Source organism: Pseudorca crassidens, chromosome 3, assembly GCF_039906515.1.
Source record: "Pseudorca crassidens isolate mPseCra1 chromosome 3, mPseCra1.hap1, whole genome shotgun sequence".
NCBI classification, from domain to species: Eukaryota; Metazoa; Chordata; class Mammalia; order Artiodactyla; family Delphinidae; genus Pseudorca; species Pseudorca crassidens.
The window spans coordinates 112,717,760-112,740,137 of NC_090298.1; the positions used below are offsets into that span (position 1 = coordinate 112,717,760).

Sequence of the window (22,378 nt, forward strand, 5' to 3'; positions counted from 1 at the left end):
CCATATACACAGCTCCTTCCACAGACTAAGCCCAGGGTGTCCTGACCCCCACAGGAGCTGCTGTCCCTCTTCTTTACCACCATCTCCTCTCCCCACCTGCCAGTCTCCCCTCAGCACCCTCTCCAGCCCTCCCTGAGTTCTCTCCTAAAGCCACCCCAGGTCCCACTCTCTCCTCCAGCCCATGAGGCCAGGAGTGGTCCTCAGTCAGCCTTCCTGCTGGTGGAGGCACCCACCTGTCCCAGGGCCTGCGAGCAGACCGGGGCCCGCGTTTGCCTACCTTCTGGCCGAGGAAGAGGCTCTTGGTGGAGAGCACAGTGAAGCCATCGGCGGGTGTGCCCTCGGTCGTGCTGTCAGCGCTGGCTGCCTTGCTGACTTCTCCCTGCTTCTTCTTGCACAAACAGAAGAGTCAGTATGAGGCCTGCACAGATGGAGACCACGTGAATCTGGGCTTTTCTAACAGGCAGGTGAATGCCCATAATACTCAAGAGAAAACAGGAAACTAAACCACTACTAGTTCTCAGCATTTTTCAAAGTGGGGGCTGCAGGCTTATTTTGAAGTCCAAGAGTAAAGAGTGCTAAACTGTATTTTCATCACCTTTATAATCTTAAAAAAAGAGCTACCTAAAGGCAAAACTTCACAGTGATAATTTAGAACAGAACCACTTGCATAACTTTAGACCAAGTAAATGTCTCTTAATTCAGGGTCTTCACTTTCTAGATGCCTGTACAGTATTCACGTCTGCGGGGAAAAACCAAACTGCTCTGGATCCTTAGTTCTCAAAGAGCCAAAACTCAGACCAAGGATCATCACCCTCCAACCCTCCGAGCCCAGGAGGCAAGACTCTCCCACCCTCCTTCATTAAGACCTGCCCTGGAGAAGGATCCATATGGGGGCTGTTGGTAAGCCTATCTGTCCCCTTGAGATGCCCCACCCCCCTGCAGTGAGCATGGATCTTGGCAGGCTCTTGGGCCTCTTTCCAGCATCGTTCAGACTGAAGTATATGTCCTCTGGGGTTTCCAAGAGCCTTGCAAAGGTATGTTGTGTAGAGAGGTATGATTACTTTCCAGATCCTCTGCTGCCTAATGTACTTCTTCCTGAAGTGGATCTGCCCTAAGAGCGATCTATGCTTGCAATCAAGGTTTCATGCTGGGTCTCCCTTCACAACCATTTCTCCCAGTTCCCAAGAGTGAATATGAGCACCACCCTTCAAGTAGGGATACATGTCTTTCTCAGTCTTTACTTCTGTCAAGGACGAGGCTTGTATTAGAAATGGATATTTTGGCTCATTTGGGGATTTCTTGCATTCAGATATATTGTTGAGTGAGAAAAGTGGGCACAATAGCAATTTTTGTTTAGGTACTTTTTCTTTCCCCCAATTATTATCAAAAAGGACATTACTCCTGAGGATGGTCCAGTGGGAGCAAATCAACAAAGTACGGGGTGAGAAATATTATAAAATATATAAAATATGATAAGTGGCCATGGCTTCCTGAAGGAAGGATCTGGACAGAAAACTCAGGGCAAGGCCCGTGCCCTATCCATTTTCCCTTTTAATACTCAAATTCATTAACATATTAATATTTTTACTTACACTGAAAAATAAGGTCTAATTTTACTAAGTGCTTTAACAATAAGGACTGCTTTGGCATTTAGGTTATGTGGCTAACCTGGAACATTTTCCATTAATTAAATGAGCTAAATTTGATGCTCCAAGATTTTGATATAAATTCTAAGACAGAAAGCATTTTAACAAGAAACATGGTATTAGCAAAGATATAGTAAAATTATCACTATTTTGGTTTTCCTAACACTTCAAGTGTATCAGATTTGACAGGTATAATCAACAATTACATGGTAAGTCTTAGTAAAGCCTTTTTGATATACTTTCCAGGAAATAAGAAAAGCAAAGACGGGATGACAAATCCTTTCACAAGTCAGATGTTTCTAATTCTGTGCTTTCAACAAAACTGAAGAAATACCAAATTGAGTTAACAGCTGATAGACCACTAAAGAACAGATTGATGGAGTTTAGTTAACAGTAATGTACCAATGGGGGTTTCTTAGTTGTGATGAATGTACCAGGGTTATGGAAGATGTTAACAACAGGGAAACTGGGTGAGGGATATTCAGGAACTCTCTATACGGGCTTTGTAACTTCTGTAAATCTAAAACCGTTCTAAAATAAAACATTTATTAAAACAAATTGATGACAGATTACTATGTGATTGTTGGCATGTAACTCAGAAAGAGTTCAGAGGATTCAGCGATGTTGCTATAACAAAATCCTTTCCAGTCCCATTTAATTACTTTTGTGAACAAGATTTCCCAGGCACTTATACCTATAAATAAAATATAGGATGATGACTCATTTTTACAATGAGCAACATTTATCTTTGGGTACTTGAGTTAACTGAAAAAACTATCTCCATGCATTCCACGACATGATACAGTTCCAAAAAAATTTTACTTCCTCCTTAATAGTTAAAATTAAAATGTGTCAAGTATTTCAGTTTGATCAACTGTGTATTATTAATAAATGTGATAACTATCCAATCCTGTGGAAACCATAATATTTAGTGCTTTTATGATCACAAGAAAATTTTTCAAAATGAATTTAAATTTATGTACATTATTTTTGTTGCGCAAATCACTAACATACTACAAGCGAAAAAAAAAAGTGTTACATTAGGATAAAAATTTGTGGGGCAAGTGAAAGGAAAATAAGGGCTCAAAGGAGTAAAATTATATAAATTTTCCAACTGTTAAAAAAGAGCCTGTTTGTGTATTTTGTGGTATATCAAATCATCACAGTAAGTAGATTTCTTTGGATACATTTAAATGATGAGAGTTTTCTTTTTAAATTTCAATATGTATTATATATCAAAATTATACCCTTTGTAGTAGATATTTAAATTTATTATGAGAAGTTTAGCTGTCAAATTTTAGATGTATGAGCTATGAAGATTTTCAAAACTGCTTTAGGAAGTATGCAAGCAAAAAAGTTTTAAAGCCACTACTCTACCCAGTGAACACCATTCATACACGAGGTGCTCAGTAAACGCTTGGGAATGAAATGCAGTTGCTAAGTAGATAAATATTTAGTGCTTCTGCCCAAGGATATTTGGATTTGAAGAGGTCAGAAAGCCCTAAATGATAGAATTTCAAGCATCTGGGAATTGGAGCTGGTTTTACTGGGAGGAGGGGACCTGAAAGGCTCCCTGGGCCCCTGATACAAGTCAGCAGCTGCCTATGCAGCCAGGTTATAAAGCTTAACCTGTGATAATTAATACTGATAATTTTTCAGCAATGATTCATTTGCATATGGTTACCTGCATTAAAGCTGTTGCCCCACATTGTAAACTGGTGCAGCCACTACGGAAAACAGTATAGAGGTTCCTCAAAAAGTAAAAAATAGAACTACCATGTGCTCCAGCAATTCCACTTCCGGAAATATATCCAAAGGAAATGAAAACACTATATTGAAGAGATATCTGCATCCCCATGTTCATAGCAGCATTATTTACAATAGCCCAGACATGGAAACAACCTAAGTGCCCATCAACAAATGAATAAAGAAAATGTGACACACACACACACACACACACACACACACACACACACACACACACACACACACACACACACACACACACACACACACACACACACACACTGGAATATTATTTAGCCATAAAAAGGAAGATAATCCTGCCAGGAAGCTGAGAGTTCCAAATAAGATGAACGCAAACAAAACCATGCCAAGACACATTATAATTAAAGTGGCAAAAGTTAAAGACAAGAAGAGAATCTTTAAAACAGCAAGAGAAAACCTGTGACACACACACAAAAAACCCATAAGACTATCAGCAGATTTTTCAGCAAAAATTCTGCAGGCCAGAAGGGAATGGCATGATTTTTCTAAATGCTAAGAGTAAAAAGAACTTCCCACCAAGAATACTCTACCGGGCAAAACTGTCCTTCAGAAGTGAAGAATACAGAAAGAGTTCTCCAGACAAGCAAAAGCTAAAGGAGTTCATCACCACTAAACTGGCCTTAAAAGAAATAATAAAGGGACTTCTTTTAAGCTCAAAAGAAAGGGCACTAATTAGTAACAGGAAAACATATGAAAAGTACAAGTACCTTTGTCACTGATAAAGGTAAATATAAAGGTGGTAGATTAATCACTTATAAAGCTAGTATAAAGGTTAAAAGACAAAAGTACTAAAAATAACTGTAACTACAATAATTAATTAAGGACTATACACAAGATAAAGAGGTGTAAAATGTGATGTCAAAAACAAAACATGGAGAGAAGAGTGAAAATATAGAGCTTTCGAATGGGATCAAATGTGTTATCAATTTTAAATAGACTGTTATAAGTTGTTATATATAAGCCTCATGATAAACACAAAGCAAAAGCCTATAGTATATACACAAAAGAGAAAGGAATGTAAGTGTACCACTAAAGAAAATCATCAAATCACAAAGGAAGAGAGCAAGAAAAGAAGAAAGGAACAGAGGAACTATTGGATTGGCCAAAAAGTGCCTTCGGTTTTTAAGTAAAAATAAAAGACACATTTTTCATTTTCACCAAGAACTTTATTGAACAACGTATTCAACCTTTTGTTCCACTACCCTCTGCCATTGTTCAGGCAACTTCATAATTCCATCTTACCAAAACTTTTTATCTTTTTTGAGCAAAGAACTGTTCCAGGTGCCTTTTACAGTCTTCCAGGGAACTGAAATTTTTTCCATTAAGAGATTTTTGTAAAGACTGAAATAAATGGCAATCTGAAGGTGCAATGTCTGGTGAATATGGTGGATGAATCAGAACTTCCCAGCCAAGCTGTAACAGTTCTTGCCCAGTCATCAAAGAAACATGCAGTCTTGCGTTATCCTGATGGAAGATTATGAGTTTTCTGATGACTAATTCTGGATGCTTTTCATGGAGTGATACTTTCAGTTGGTCTAACTGGGAGCAGTACTTGCTGGAATTAATTGTCTGGTTTTCCAGAAGGAGCTCATAGTGGAGGACTCCCTTCCAATCCCACCATATACACAACACCACCTTCTCTGGATGAAGACTGACCTTTGGAGGGCTGGTGGTGGTTCATTTCGCTTGCCCCATGATCTCTTCTGTTCCACATTATTATACAGTAACCACTTTTCATCAACCATCACAATTTGCTTTCAAAACGGAACGTTTTCATTACGTTTAAGTAGAGAATCACATGGGGAAATATGGTCAAGAAGGTTTCTTTTTGCCTACCTTATGTGGAACCCAAACATCAAAGTGATTAACATAACCAAGCTAGTGCAAATGATTTTCAACGCTTGATTTGGATATTTTGAGTATGTCCAGTATCTCCAGTGTGGTATAATGTTGATTTTTCTCAATTAATGTCTCGATTTGATCGCTATCAACTTCAACAGGTCTACCCGACCGTGGAGCCTCATCCAGGGAGAAATCTCCAGCACGAAACTTCGCAAACCACTTTTGACACATTTGATCAGTCACAGCACCTTCTCCATACACTGCACAAATCTTTTTTTTGTGTTTCAGTTGCATTTTTACCTTTCTTGAAATAATAAAGCACAATATGCCTAAAATGTTGTTTTTTCTGCCATCTTCAGTATTAAAAAGGCTACACAAAAATTCACCAATTTTGAGGTTTTATAAAATGCATGCTGATATGACAGCTGTCACAATACAATCTAACAAAAATTTTTTCGAATGAAGTTAAAGACAACTAAGTGCTACTAGAGCCATCTTATGGAAAAAACCAAGTGAACCTTTTGGCCAACCCAATACAAAACAGCCAAAAAACAATTAACAAAATGGGAATAAGTGCACACCTATCAATAGTTACTTTAAATGTAAACGCACTGAATTCTCCAATCAAAAGACACTGAGTGGATAAGTACACAACACCCATCTATATGCTGCCTACATGAGACATGCTTCAGATGTAGGGATATACACAGACTGAAAGTAAAGGGATGGAAGAACATTTTCCATGCCAATAAAAACCAAAAGAAAGCTGAGGTAGCTATACTTATATCAGACAAAACAGACTTTAAAACAATGACTGCAATGACAATGAATGTCATTACATAATCATAAAGGAGTCAATCCAACAAGAGGATATAATATTTGTAAATATTTATGCACCCAACACAAGAGCAAATAAATATATAAAGCAAATATTAACAGACCTAAAAGAGAAAAAGACAGCAACACAATAATAACAGGGGACATTAATACCCCACTTTCATCCATGGACAGATCTTCCTTACAGAAAATCAATAAGAAAACACTGGCCTTAAATGACATGTTAAACCAGATGGATTTTAAAAATATACACAGCATATTCCACCCAAATCAACAGGATACACATTCCTCTCAAGTACACATATAACATTTTCCAGGATAGACCACACGATAGGTCACAAAACAAGCGCTAATAAATGTAAGAAATCATGTCAAGTATCTTTTCCGACCACAGTGGTATGAAATTAGAAATCAATTACAAGAAGGAAACTGGAAAAATCACAAATATATGAAGATTAAACAACATGTTACTGAACAACCAATAGGAAAGATTACTTATCTTTAGTTTATCTGTTAGTTTCATTTACCTTTTCTGTTGTTCTTTTAATCTCTATTTCATTCATTTCTTCTCTGGCCTTTGTTATTTCCTTCCTTCTAACAACTTTGGGCTTCATTTGTTCTTTTTCTAGTTCCTTCAGGTTATGTTTTTTTATTTGAGATTTAAAAAAATTTTTGATGTAGGCATTTATTGTTATAAATTTGCCTCTTAGAACTGCTTTTGGTGCATGTCATAAGTTTTGGTAAGTTATATTTCCACTTTCACTTGTCTGAAAGTTTTTAAAATTTCTTTTTCCTCTTTTCCTCTAGCCACAGAAATTAGGCAAGAAAAAGAAAAGGCATCCAAATCAGAAAGAAAGAAGTAAAACTGTCACTATTTGAACATGACATATTATACACAGAAAACTCTAAAAACTCCACCAAAAAAATTGTTAGAATAAATGAATTCAGTAAAGTTGTAGGACACAAAATCATTACACAGATTTCTGTGGTGTTTCCATACACTAATAATGAGCTATCATAAAGAGAAATTAAGAAAACAACTTACAACCACATTAAAAGGAATAAAATACCAAGGATTATATTTAACCAAGGAGGTGGAAGTCCTGCATGGTGAAAACCGTAAGGCACTGATGAAAGAAATTAAACACACAAATAAATGGAAAGATATTCTACGCTCAAGGACTGGAAGAATTAATACTGCTAAAATGTCCATACTACCCAAAGCAATCTACAGATCCAATGCAATCCCTAATCAAATTCCAGTGGCGAGAGAGCCCCAGCCAAGACAGCAGAAGAGAAGGACCTGAGCGCACCTCCTCTCACGAAAACACTAAAATCGCAAGTAACTGCTGAACAACCATCGACAAAAAAAACTAGAGCCTACCAAAAAAGATATTTTCAAAGACAAAGAAGAAGCCACCACGAGATGGTAGGAGGGGCACTTTCATGACATCATCGAATCCCATACCCAGCGGGTGGCTTACCCACAAACTGGAAAATAATTATGTCACAGATGTTCTCCCACAGGAGTGAGAGTTCTGAGCCCCACGTCAGGCTCCCAAGTCTGGTGGTCTGGCATCAGGAGGAGGAATCATCAGAGCATTTGGTTTTGAAGGCCAATGGAGCTTAAGTGCAGGGGCTCTACATAGCTGGGAGAAACAAAGACTCTGCTCTTAGAGGATGCACACAAGGTTTCACATACACTGGAACCCAGCACAGCAGTAACTCCACATGAGCCTCAGCTGGACCTACCTACGAGTCTTGGAGAGTCTCCTAAGGAGGCGAGGGTTGGCTGTGACTCAGTGGAGGGGCAAGGACACTGGTGCCAGAGGTCCCAGAGAATACTGATTGGCGTGAGCTCTCCCAGAGGTCACCATTTTGGCATCAAGACCTGGCCCTACCCAACAGCCTACAGGCTCTAGTGCTAGTACACCTCAGGCCCAACAACCAGTAGGATAGGAACACAGCCCCACCATCAGCAGACAGGCTGCCTAAAGCTGTGCTGAGCTCACAGCCACCTCTAAACACACCCATTGACACAGTCCTGCCCAGCAGAGAAACTCAACCCAGCTCCACCCACCAGAGGGCAGGCACCAGTCCCTCACACCAGGAAGCCTGCACAAGTCCAGGACCAACCTCACCCACCAGAGGGCAGACACCAGAAACAAGAGGAGCTACGGTCCTGCAGCCAGCAGAAGGAGAACACGAAAACAGAAAGTTAGACAAAATGAGATGGCAGAAAAATATGTTCCAGACAAAGGAACAAGATAAAAACCCACAAAAACTAAGTGAAGTGGAGATAGGCAACCTACCTGAAAAGAATTTAGAAGAATGATATTAAAGATAAGCCAAGATCTCATAAAAAGAACAGAGGCACAGATCGAGAAGATACGAGAGACATTTAACAAAGAGCTAGAAGATATAAAGAATAAAGAAAGATGAACAATTCAATAACTGGAATGAAAAATACACTAGTAAGGATCAGTAGCAGAGTAATTGAAGCAGAAGAAGAAATAAGGAGCTGGAAGACAGAATGGTGGAAAGCACTGCCGCAGAACAAAGAAAAAATAATGTAAAGAAATGAGAACAGTTTAAGAGACCTCTGGGACAACATTAAATGCACCAACATTTGCATTAGAGGGGTCCCAGAAGGAGAAGAGAGAAAAATGGCCTGAGAAAATATTTGAAGAGATTATAGCCAAAAACTTCCCTAACATGAGAAAGGAAACACTCACTCAAGTCCAGGAAGTGCAGAGACTCCCATACAGGATAAACCCAAGAAGGAACATGCTGAGACACATATTAGTCAAAGTGACAAAAATTAAAGACAAAGAAAAAATATTAAAAGCAACAAGGGAAAAGCAACAAATAACATACAAGGGAATCCCCATAAGGTTATCAGCTGATTTTTCAGCAGAAATTTTGCAGGTCAGAAGGAAGTGGCACAATATATTTAAAGTGATGAAAAGGGAAAGTATATAATCAAGAATACTGTACCCAGCAAGGCTCTTGTTCAGACTCGACGGAGAAATCAAAAGCTTTACAGATAAGCAAGACCTAACAGAATTCAGCAGCACCAAACCAGCTTTACAACGAATGCTAAAGGAATTTCTCTAGGCAGAAGATAAAAGCCCAAACTAGAATCAAGAAAAGTATGAATGGGAAAGCTCACCAGTAAAGGCAAACACACAGTAAAGGTAGGAAATCATCCACACACAAGAAGAGAGTACAAATGCAGGATACAGGAAATGCATTTGAAACCGAGAGACCAGAAACTTAAAACAATCTTCTACATATACAGACTGCTATATCAAAATCTCATGGGAACCACAAACCAAGAATCTACAGTAGATACATACACACACAAGGGAAAGCAATCCAAACACAACACTAAAGATAGTCACCAAATTACACGAGAAGAGAACAAAAGAGGAAAGGAAGAAAAAAACCTACAAAAACAATCCCAAGACAATTAACAAAATGGCAATAAGAACATACATATCGATAATTGCCTTAAATGTAAATGGATTAAATACTCCAAACAAAAGACACAGACTGCCTTAATGGATACAAAAACAAGACCTGTATATATGCTGGCTACAACGGACCCACTTCAGATCTAGGGACACAGACTGAAAGTGAGGGGATGCAAAAAGGTATCCCATGCAAATGGAATCAAAACAAAGCTGGAGTAGCAATACTCATATCAGACAAATTAGACTTTAATTTTTTTTTTTTTGGCTACGCTGCATAGCATGTGGGATCTCAGTTTCCCGACCAGGGATCGAACCCTGTGCCACCCTGCATCAGAAGTGTGCAGTCTTAACCACTGGACAACCAGGGAAGTCCCCAAAATAGATTTTACAAGAATGTTACAAAGAGACAAAGAAGGATATTACATAATAATCAAGGGATCAATTCAAAAAGATATAACAATTGTAAATATATATGCACCAAATATAGGAGCACCTCAATATATAAGGCAAACACTAACAGCCATAAAAGGAGAAATCGACAGTAACAGAATAATATGGGGGGATTTTAACACCTGACTTACATCTTTGAACAGATCATCCAGACAGAAAATCAATAAGGAAACACAGGCCTCAAATGACACATTAAACCAGATGGACTTAACTGATATATATAGAGCATTCCATCCAAAAGCACCAGAATTCACTTTCTTCTCAAGTGCACATGGAACATTCTCCAGGATAGATCACATCTTGGGCCACAAATCAAGCCTTGGTAAATTTAAGAAAACTGAAATCATATCAAGCCTCTTTTCTGACCACAATGCTATGAGATTAGAAATCAACTACAAGGGAAAAAAAACAAAAAACACAAACACGTGGAGGCTAAACAATATGCTACTAAACAACCAATGGATCACTGAAGATATCAAAGAGGAAACCAAAAAATAGCTAGAAACAAATGAAAATGAAAGCATGACAATCCAAAACCTATGGGATGCAGGAAAAGCAGTTCTAAGAGGTAAGTTCATAGCAATACAATCTTACCTCAGGAAACAAGAAAAATCTCAAACAAACTAACCTTATGCCTAAAGCAACGAGAAAGAGAACAAACAAAACCCAACGTTAGTATAAGGAAAGAAATCACAAAGATCAGAGCAGAAAAAAATTAAATAGAGACAAAACAATAGAAAAGATCAATGAAACTAAAAGCTGGTTCTTTGAAAAGATAAACAAAATTGATAAACCTTTAGCCAGACTCATCAAGAAAAAAAGGGAGAGGGCTCAAATCAATAAAATTAGAAATGAAAAAAGAGAAGTTACTATTAACACCACAGAAATACAAAGAATCATAAGTGACTACCTACAAGCAACTCTATGCCAAAAAATGGACAACCTGGAAGAAATGGACAAATTCTTAGAAAGGTACAATCTTCCAAAACTGAACCAGGAAGAAATAGAAAATATGAACAGACCAATCAAAACCACTGAAATTGAAACTGTGATTTTAAAACTCCCAACAGGGAATTCCCTGGTGGTCCAATGGTTAGGGTCAGTGCTTTCACTGCGAGGGCCCAGGTTCAGTCCCTGGTTGAGGAACTAAGATCCTGCAAGCTGCAGTGCAGCCAAAAACAAAAATACAAAACAAAAAAACCCAAAAGAACTCCCAACAAAAAAAGTCCAGGACCAGATAGCTTCACAGGCGAATTCTATCAAACATTCAGAGAAGAGCTAACACCTATCCTTCTCAAACTCTTCCAAAAAGTTACAGAGGAAGGAACACTCCCAAACTCATTCTATGAGGCCACCGTCACCCTGATATTAAAAGCAGACAAAGATACCACAAAAAAGGAAAATTACAGGCCAATATCACTGATGAATACAGACAAAAATCCTCAACAAATACCAGCAAACCAAATCCAACAGTACATTAAAAGGACTTTACACCATGATCAAGTGGGATTTATCCCAGAGATGAGAGGATTTTTCAATATCTGTATATCAATCAGTGTGATACACCACATTAACAAATTGAAGAATAAAAACCATATGATCATCTCGATAGATGCAGAAAAAGCTTTTCACAAAATTCAACACCTTTTATGATAAAAACTCTCCAGAAAGTGAGCACAGAGGGAACATACCTCAACATAATAAAGGCCATACATCGATATGTCAAACCCACAGCTAACATCAGAGTCAATGGTGAAAAGCTGAAAACATTTTTTCTAAATCAGAAACAAGACAAGGATGTCCACTCTCGCCACTTTTCTTCAACATAGTTTTGGAAGTCCTAGCCATGGCAATCAGAGAAGAAAAAGAAATAAAAGGAATCCAAATTGGAAAAGAAGAAGTAAAACTGTCACTGTTTACAGATGACATGATACTATACATAGAGAATCCTAAAGATGCTACCAGAAAACTACTAGAGCTCATCAATGAATTCCATCAAGTTGCAGGACATTAATACACAGAAATCTGTTGCATTCCTATACACTAACAAAAGATCATAAAGAGAAAATAAAGAAACAATCCCACTTACCATCGCATCAAAAAGAATAAAATACCTAGGAATAAACCGATTCAAGGAGGCAAAAGACCTGTACTCTGAAAACTATAAGACGCTGATGAAAAAAATCGAAGACGACACAAACAGATGGAAAGATATAACATGTTCTTGGATTGGAAGAATCAAAATGACTGTACTACCCAAGGCAATCTACAAATTAAGTGCAATCCCTATCAAATTACCAATGGCATTTTTTTTGCAGATCTAGAACACAAAAATCTTAAAATTTGTATGGAAACACCGAAGACCACAAATAGCCAAAGCGATCTTGAGAAAGGAAAACGGAGCTGGAGGAATCAGGCTCCCTTACTTCAGACTATACTACAAAGCTACAGTCATCAAAACGGTATGGTACTGGCACAAAAACAAAAATAGAGATCAATGGAACAGGACAGAAAGCCCAGAAATAAACCCACGCACCTATGGTCAAGTAATCTACAACAAAGGAGGCAAGAATATACAATGGAGAAAAGACAATCTCTTCAATAACTGGTGCTGGGAAAACTGGACAGCTACAGGTAAGAGAATGAATTAGAACATTCTCTAACAGCATACACAAAAATAAACTCAAAATGGATCAAAGACCTAAATGTAAAGACGACAGTATAAAACTCTTAGAGGAAAACATAGGCAGAACACTCTTTGACATAAATCACAGCAAGATCGTTTTTGACCCACCTCCTAGAGTAATGAAAACAAAAACAAACAAATGGGACCTAATTAAACTTAAAACCTTCTGCACAGCAAAGGAAACCATAAACAAAACGAAAAGACAACACACGGGACGGGAGAAAATATTTGCAAACAATGCAACAGACAAGGGATTAATCTCCAAAATACAAAACAGCTCATGCAGCCCAACAGCAAAAAAATACACGCAACCCAATCAAAAAATGGGCAGAAGATCTAAACAGATATTTCTCCAAAGAAGACATACAGATGGCCAAAAGGCACATGGAAAGATTCTCTAATGATTAGAGAAATTCAAGTTGAAACTACAATGAGGTATCACCTCACACCGGTCAGAACAGCCATCATCAAAAAGTCTACAAACAATAAATGCTGAAGAGGTGTGAAGAAAAGGGAACCCTCCTACACTGTTGGTGGGAATGTAAATTGGTGCAGCCACTATGGAGAACAATATGGAGGTTCCTCAAAACACTAAAAATAGAGCTATCGTATGATCCAGCAATCCCACTCCTGGGCATATATTCAGAGAACACCATCCTTTGAAAAGATACATGTACCCCAATGTTCATTGCAGCACTATTTACAATAGCCAAGACATGGAAGCAACCTAAATGTCCATCAACAGAGGAATGGATAAAGAAGATGTGGTACATATACACAATGGAATATTACTCAGCCATAAAAAAGAATGAAGTAATGCCATTTGCAGCAACACAGACGGATCTAGAGATTATCATACTAAGTGAAGTCAGACAGAGAAAGACAAATATCATATGATATCACTTGTATATGGAATCTTAAAAAATAATAAAAATGAACTTATTTTCAAAACAGAAACAGACTCACAGACTTAGAAAACAAACTTACGGTTACCAAAAGGGAAGGGGGAAGGGGAAGGATAAATTAGGAGTTTGGGATTAACATACACTCTACTATATATAAAACAGATAATCAACAAGGATCTACTGTAGAGCACAGGGTACTCAATATTCTGCAATAACCTATATGTGAAAAGAATCTGAAAAAGAATAGACATATGTATATGTATAACTAAATCACTTTGCTGTACACCTGAAACTAACACAACATTGTAAACCAAATACACTCCAATATAAAATAAAATTTAAAAAATAAAATGTACTCTTAATAAAAAAAAGTATATATATGTATAACTGAATCAACTTACTGTACAGCACAAATTAGCACAACACTGTAAATCAACTATACTTCAATTTAAAAAAATAGTAAAATGTGAAAAAAAAATTCCAATGGCATTTTTCCCAGAAATAGAATAAACAATCTTCAAATTTGTATGGAACCACAAAAGACCCCCACATACCCAAAGCAATCTCAAGAAAGAAGAATAAATCTGAAGGCATCGTGCTCCCTCATTTCAAACTACATAACAAAGCTGTAGTCGTGAAAACAGTATGGTATTGGCATAAAACCAGACACAAAGATCAATGGAACAGAACAGCAAGCCCAGAAATAAACCCAGGCATATATGGTCACTTAATTTACAACAGAGGCAAGAACATACAATGGAGAAAGGACAGTGTCTTCAATAAACAGTGTTGGGAAAACTGGACAGCCAATGTAAAAGAATAAAACTGCACCACTTACACCTTACACTGTACACAAAAATTAACTCAAAATGGATTAAAAACTTGAACATAAGAGCTGAAACCATAAAACTCCTAGAGAAAAATGGACAGTAAGCTCTTTGATATTAGTACTGGCAATGACTTCGGATTTGACACCAAAAGAAAAGGCAACAAAAGCAAAAACAAACAAGTAGGACTATATCAAACTAAAAGGTTTCTGCACAACAAAGGAAACAATCAACAAAGTGAAAAGGCAACCTATGGAATGGCAGAAAATATTTGTGAATCATTTATCTGACAAGGGGTTAATATCCAAAATATATACAAACTCAGACAACTCAAGAGCAAAAAACTCAAGACCATTTTTCCAAAGAAGACATACAAATGGCCAACTGGTACATGAAAAGGTGCTCAACATCGCTAATCATCAGGGAAATGCAAATCAAAACTACAATGATACAGCACCTCACACCTGTTAGAATGGCTATCAAAATGACAGGAAATAACAAGTGTTGGCAAGGATGTAGAGAAAAGAGAACCCTGGTACACTGTTGGTGGGAATGCAAACCGGAGCAGCTACTATGGAAAACATTTTGAAGGCTCCTCAAAAAATTAAAAAGAGAATTCCCACACAATTCAGCAATTCCACTTCTGGGTATTCATCCAAAGGAAACAAAAACACTCACTCAAAAGGATATATGCACCCCATGTTCACTGCAGCATTATTTATAATAGCCAAGATATGGAAATATGGAAAAAAACCTAAGTGTCCATCAATGGATGAACAGATAAAGAAAATATGATACACGTACCCACACACACACACCTATATAAAACAAAATGGAACATTCATCAGCCATAAAAGTGAAGGAAATTCTGCCATTTGCGACAAAATGGATGGACCTTGAGAGCACTATGCTAAGTGAAATAAGTCAGATAGAGAAATTAAAATACCATATACCACATAATCCCTCTTATATGTGGAATCTTAAAAAAACAGTAACAAAAAAACCCAAACTCACAGGAAAAAAGATCAGATTTGTGGTTACCAGAGGCAGAGGGTTGGAGGAGGAGGAATGATTGGAGGAAAGTGGTCAAAAGGTACAAACTTGCAGTTATCAGATAAATAAGTACTGGGAATGTAACGTACAACACAATGACTATAGTTAACACTGCTGTATGATACGTAGGAAAAGTTGTTGAGAGTAGGTCCGAAGAGTTTTCATCACAAGGAAAAAACTATTTTTTTCTGTATGTGAGATGATGGATATTAACTACCCTTATTGTGGTCATCATTTCATGATACATGCAAGTCACATCATGCTGTACACCTTAAACGTATACAGTGCTTTATGTCAATTATAATTCAATACACCGAGAAAAAGAATGTTGTAGAGGGTAAGAGGTGGAAATTATAAACAGAATATATATCATGAATGTACAAACAAATTTAATGAGAGGCCAGAATGTGTTATTTTAAAAAAGTTTTTTAAGGTGTTGCCCCACTCACTCTGCAGTGGGCGGCTTTGCAGCCCTCTACCATCAGACCAGAGGGGATTCTACCTAGGGACGTGGTCCATAGTCACAGGACTCACAAGTAACACTTTATCTGAACTCTGAAGTCCTGCATTTGAGCCCTGGTCTACTAGCTGCATAGCCTTAGGTACATGGCTCACATTCCCTAAGACTTAGCTTCCTCATCAGGAAAGTGAGATAAGGCAGGAGAACTGACTAAACAAGTGGCCAAGGCAGAGAAAGTGGCAAACCCTGTGCAAGACCAGCTGCTCCTTCCCAGTTCTCACAGTCTGTCCACCTGGCAACCAACACCTGCCTCTTCCCTGCAAGGCGTGCAGCCCGTGACACGGTGCTTCAGGTTTACACAGTTGCCTTGGGAGATGTCACTATATTCCAATCGTAACAACTGTGCCCTAAGTTTTCCTAAGGTCTGTAGTCTGCGATTAAGTCCCTTCCTCACTTCTTGGTATTAAAATGCCCTTCCTTATATGAAATGGTGAGAGCAGATGGTAGATTCTTTACACAACCTGGCCCAGGGAGGACAAAAGCTAGCAAGCAATACTTTGTCCATCTCCAAAATGATTGACATTTTATGGATGGCTAGTGGGAAGCTGCTGCATAGCACAAGGAGATCAACTCTGTGGTCTGTGATGACCTACAGGGCTGGGGTAGGGAGGGTGGGAGGGAGGCTCAAGATGGAGGGGATATGGGGATATATGTATACTTATAGCTGATTCATTTTGTTGTACTGCAGAAGCTAACACAACATTGGAAAGCAATTATACTCCAATAAAGAGTTAAAAAAAATGATTGGCAGCTGCATAGCACAGGGAGATCAGCTCGGTGCTTTGTGACCACCTAGAGGGGTGGGATAGGGAGGGTGGGAGGGAGACGAAAAAGGGAGGAGATATGGGGATATATGTATATGTATAGCTGATTCACTTTGTTATAAAGCAGAAACAAATACACCATTGTAAAGCAACTTTACTCCAATAAAGATGTTAAAAAAAATTGACATTTTAGAAATTCATATTGTTGTACAAATCCAGTAACTCCATGTATTGTGCATACACCCAGTTTTGTTTTGAGCAGCAGAAAACCTGTAAGGTCAGAGTCAGTGGGAGACGTATTTAAGAATCTGTAGAACTGAGTGTCCAAAAAGACTTGTGTGAAATTATCAACCCAAGATTACCTACGCCTAGTCTCCTTTGCTCTGCTGTTTGAATCTCTGGAAATTTCATTAAAAAGTCAGCAAAATTTTGCAAGGATGGCAGCTTCTCAAAAGAACCAATCCCTTTTTTTGGCATCCCTTACCAGAACATTAATCACTCATTTGCAGTTTAAATATTTCTCAAAAAGAAAGAGGCGCTCTCCCAAAATCATCTTGGGCTTTTTGCCAGGCAGTGAGGAGCAAGTGTATCTTCTTGATGGGGAAGAGTGATTCACATATGGGGGTGGAGTTCAACTGGGGTGGTAGAGCGGGTTTACATTTGAAAAATCCTAGGTGAGATGACTATTTATCAAAACTTTTGGCAAAAACTGCCTTCTTGGAGATACCTTAAAGATTATTCTATGAATCTTGGTGAGCATTCTGACAGGGGTCTTAACCTTGAAGATTTAGGCATAAATGGTTTCCTTTGAATCTTCGGTATTTTATGCATTTTAAAACCTTATTTTGGACTTCCCTGGTGGCACAGTGGGTAAGAATCCGCCTGCCAATGCAGGGGACACGGGTTCGAGCCCTGGTCCGGGAAGATCCCACATGCTGTGGAGCAACTAAGCCCGTGTGCCACAAATACTGAGCCTGCGCTCTAGAGCCCGCGAGCCACAAGTACTGAAGCCCAAGTGCCCTAGAGCCCACACGCCACAACTACCGAAGCCCAAGTGCCCTAGAGCCCGTGCTCTGCAACAAGAGAAGCCACCGCAATGAGAAGCCCGCACACCGCAACGAAGAGTAGCCCCCGCTCGCAACAACTAGAGAAAGCCTGTGCACAGCAACAAAGACCCAACGCAGCCAAAAAGATAAATAAAATTTAAACAAACCAAAAAATCATTTGGGGCCAGCCAAGTCCCTCTTTAAAAAGTAAAATTAAAAAAATAAATAAAACCTTATCTTGAGAAGAGTCCCCAGGCTTCTCTGAAACGTTGGGGACCCCACATGAAGGCCTGTCCCATTCTCTCTGGGAAGAGCCAGGCATGCTCCCCCCTGTGCCAGGAGCTCTCTCCTCTCAATCACTTAAATGCCTTGAGTGTTACCTTACCAGAGAAGCCTCCCCTGAGCACCTATGTAAGACAACACTGCCATGCCATCACTCCACTTTATTGTGGTCGGAGCACCACTTGCCCCCCTCCTTGTGCAGTGACTCTACCTCCCTCACTAGACCAGAGCTCCCTGAGCACCAACGTGCTGTACCCTCACTACCAAGAAGGGGAACAAGCACATGTAGATGTGATAAATATGGATCGAATGGATGCATCTTCTTTCAACAACTCAGTGTCAAATGTGTAAATAAGTCCACTCTTGAAATTTCTTAATGGGATAATAAGCCATCAGAGTTAAAAAATACACTCTCTGCTTCAGTAAGTCCACCTTGAGGACTTTCTCCTACAGATACACCTGCACTTATGCACAGAGACCCACACACAGTGATGGTCACTGCGGCACTGTTTGTCAGGATGGACACGAGGAACAATCCATAGAGAACTGGGTACATTGCTCCTGCCTACAGTATCAGTAACTGGAGCCACACCATGAGAGACTACAGCAGCTCCACATGCCAAGATGAGTAAGAACTGCCAAGGGAGTAACAGCGGCAGCTGACATGTGTGCCAGACACTGCTGTAAGCACTTCACATGAACCCTCTTTTAAGCCTCCCAACCACCCTGTGTTATACCTCCATTTTACAGATGAGGAAATTGAGATAACAGAGGAATGAAGTAACTCCCCCAACTCACACCTCACACAGCCAGCAACTGGCAGAACTGGAATATGAAGCCAGATGAGCTGGCACCAGTAACCACTGACACCACACTGCAAAAACAGTGGGGAACACCACACACACACACACACACACACACACACACACACACACACACACACACACACACACTCTCTCTCTCTCTCTCTCTCTCTCTCTCTCTAAAGGCCAGTAGGATGGGGAAGACTTTATGTATCTCTATGCTTTTTATGTGCTTAGACTTTCTGAAGGGTACATGAAAACTCATTCCAGAGACTGCTCTGGGGAGAAGTGGGAGGACTGAGTGAGATTTTATTACCGCACACTCTTTGTACCGGTAAACTGAGGCACAGACTTGCCTGAGGCCACCCAAGTAGAAGGAGGAACCCCAAGGCACTGCCAGGGCCCCAGATGCCCAGCCCCTGGTGGGTTCTGTCGCCTTCTCTAACAGTTTCCACTATGGCTGACTCAGCTGTCACAACTGGAGACTTTCAAAACCTTCCAATTACATAGAATTGGGGGGAAAATTATGGTTTGGAATTCAAGTGTTGACACTTGAAAAATACCAACTCCCTTTCACTACAAGTGCTTTAGCATGTTACTAAGGCTTTGTCTGCATGTCTCTGGAAAGGTTATTTTCAGAACATTCCACTTAAACCTGGAGATGCAGGGTTCTCCGCTGTTTCTGGGAGCTGGTACCACAATTTACATTAAACAAATGTTTTGAAAATTAGCTGTTCACGGTTCCAATTTCAGCTTCCCCCAGGGTTTAATGTTAGCCAAATACTGGTACAGTAAGCAGACAATGTGTTTTATTGTGTAGAAGAAAAACAGACCACCATAACAGACTTCCTGCTTTTGTAATCAAGGGAAAAGTTGAGTGTTCAAGTGATTATTGGCATATGGTTATTAGAAACACTGAGTTCCGAATATAGCTACTAGAAAACACACACACACACACACACACACACACACACACACACACACACACACACACACACACACACACACACACACCCCCTCTCTATTTCAAGTCCAAAAAGAAAGAAAAAGCATTCATAGTGTTTGGGAAGTTGGGAAGTTCGGAAAGTTACGGGGCAAAAACTACGCCAGAAGACTGGGGGTGACAGGGAGCAAGGTTCAACCCAGGGTTGCCAGAGACACTCGGGTTGGAGAGGTGCCACAGTTCTGCCCCTGCTGGCCCCCTGCTCTGTGGGCAGCCAGCTCCCTGAGGCCCATAATCAAGAGATGATGGATTTGGCATCTTCATCTTCTTTTTTAACATTTAAAGGGGGATACACAGGCACTTTCCCCTGCCTTCCCTGTCCTGCACCTCCCCCCAAATGCAAATGTTGTAAGGGAAAAAAGAAACAGTTCAATCTGCTAATTTTATAGTTAGCAGGAATGAGCACTCTGTGAAATCCCCAGCCTGCCCTGAGCCTCCTCCAGGGCTTGTGAGCAAGGTGGAGTGCAGTGTCTGGAAATAACTTACAGGACACTCTTCTGTATCCGGTTTCTCTCTCAAAGAGCTGGGAGTGATTCTGAGCCTGGTGGGGTAGGGTGGGGTGGGGGGTGTCTGTTGGCAAGAGGAATTTAGATTTTGTCGTTTTCAGGGAAGTGTTTGTCCACACCCAGAAGGATGTACAAAAAATACAGCCTCTTACACCTCAACTAAAGAGAGTCCACAAACACAAACAGTGTGGGTGGGAGGTGAGAGGTCACAGAAGGTGCCCCCATGCGGTGAAGGCCTGCCTGATGTCTGGATGGGCTCAGCGGAGGGGACATGCTGGGAGGGCGGGCTGGCATGTGGCCCCGGGTCACTGCTCCTGGACCTGTTCTGGGAAGGTGTCCTCACCAGCTCACTCTGGTGAGGGCTTTGGGCTCTAGTAAGAATGTCCTGACACTGACACTGCATTAGGCCTTGCAGGGCATTTCCAAGGGAATATTACTGGGGGTCTTTCAAAATAGAGAGGCCACCTTCTGCCAGAGATAATTTCCTCTTAGTCTGGCTAGAGGCCAGAAGGGTGACTCCTGAGGGGGCACCCCAGGGCAGGGCAGGGTGGAGCAGCCTTAAGATTCTATTTTATTAAACACAGAGCTGCGCTGTTCCTAGTCTGCTGGCCCTGGAGTCTGTGACAACAGCTGAGAGGCAGGGCCCAGCGAGGAAGAAACACAAACCATGTGTCCCAGTTACCCTGGAGTCTCAGACAGGTGAATGCAACCAGCCACGGGTGTGGACCTCCCGAGGGTGGACCAGGAAGATCCTGGCTTGGGATTAGTGGGCCTGCCCCATCCTAGAAGACATTAGGTCACACTCATGAGAAGGTTTCGCTCCCCACAGAAAGATCAGCACCTACAACCTAGTCTCAATCCCGGCTGGGTCTGGCAGGAAGCACCCAAATAACACATCTATTTTCCTCCTTAACAAGGTGGTCATTTCAAAGAGCTAACCATCTGAACCATCCCTGCTGGAACAGGCTCGGAGGAGGACATGCAGCCATGGCAACACATGACAGTTCTGGGCACGTCAAGGGCAAGCGGGCAGCTGGCAGCTCTGGGCAGGACTCGACTGCTGTCGCTCGCACAGGGAAGCTCCTGTATACACATGTCCCATCCCACGGGCGTGAGCATCTCCTGGAAGGGTGGGCACCAGGTCCCTCCAGCCTGGGGCTATCTGCCCCAGCACCTCCCCACATCCCCCTTGCCTACAGAAATCTAGTCCCCAACTTGCGTCCAGACGCTGGCCACCTGAGCTGCACTAGCCCTCTGTCACCAGCTCCATTTGTTCCACAGGCCCCCACCCCAGAGGGGAATGAGCCCTCAGTAGGAAGGGGAGCCCGCATGACCCCGCCTGCCGGCACCCGCCCAGCCCCACCCTCCACACGTCCCTGCCAAATCACCTACGCACCTTGGATTTCCGGGCCCCTTTCTTGCCCCCTGCTTTCTTAGACACGGGCTTCTTCTGGGACGGAGACTTGGCCTTTTTGGCTGGGGGTGGTGTGATGATGGCTTCCAACTTCCCTTTGGATCCTCGTTTCTTCGCTAGCAACTCCGGATGGATGTTTGGTAACACTCCCCCGCTGGCGATGGTGACTCCTTTTAGCAGCTTGCAGGAAAACCAAAGTAGTGGATGGTGAGTCAGACCAGCACGTCCGTGACCTTCAAGAACTCAGCCCTGCCCCCACCCCATGCTCTTGCTTTGGGTTGGTAGAGCTCCCTCCTCCATGGCATCTACAAGGAGGCTGACAGGACCCTGGCTCACAACACGGGGAGCAAGTCTTCAGAGTCCCTCACTCGGGTGGAGTTTCCACTCGGGTGGAAGAAAGAACCATCTTTCTTCCAAGGAGAGCCAAATACCTTGTTTCATTCCCCTCCCCCAAACCAATAAAATCTTGGGGAAAAACTGCCATGGGGTGGGGGGGGGACGGGGAAGCTGCTAATAGTCCAAAATGCAGT

The 22,378-nt window shown here is 40.9% G+C and overlaps 1 protein-coding gene across 9 annotated transcripts in view; it reads right to left on the reverse strand.

Annotated features, from left to right (window-relative positions):
* Positions 1-22,378, reverse strand: part of MACROH2A1 (macroH2A.1 histone) — an 80,062-nt gene that overhangs the window by 26,714 nt on the left and 30,970 nt on the right. For 5 of the 9 annotated variants that reach the window (XM_067731804.1, XM_067731802.1, XM_067731806.1 and 2 more), the window contains exons 4-5: positions 21,831-22,028; positions 278-388 (exon numbers count right to left, since the gene is read on the reverse strand). In XM_067731804.1, coding sequence (XP_067587905.1) covers positions 278-388; positions 21,831-22,028 — 309 coding nt within the window. The remainder of the gene's footprint in view (positions 1-277; positions 389-21,830; positions 22,029-22,378) is intronic. The other 4 variants (XM_067731805.1, XM_067731803.1, XM_067731808.1 and 1 more) reach the window with 1 other exon arrangement.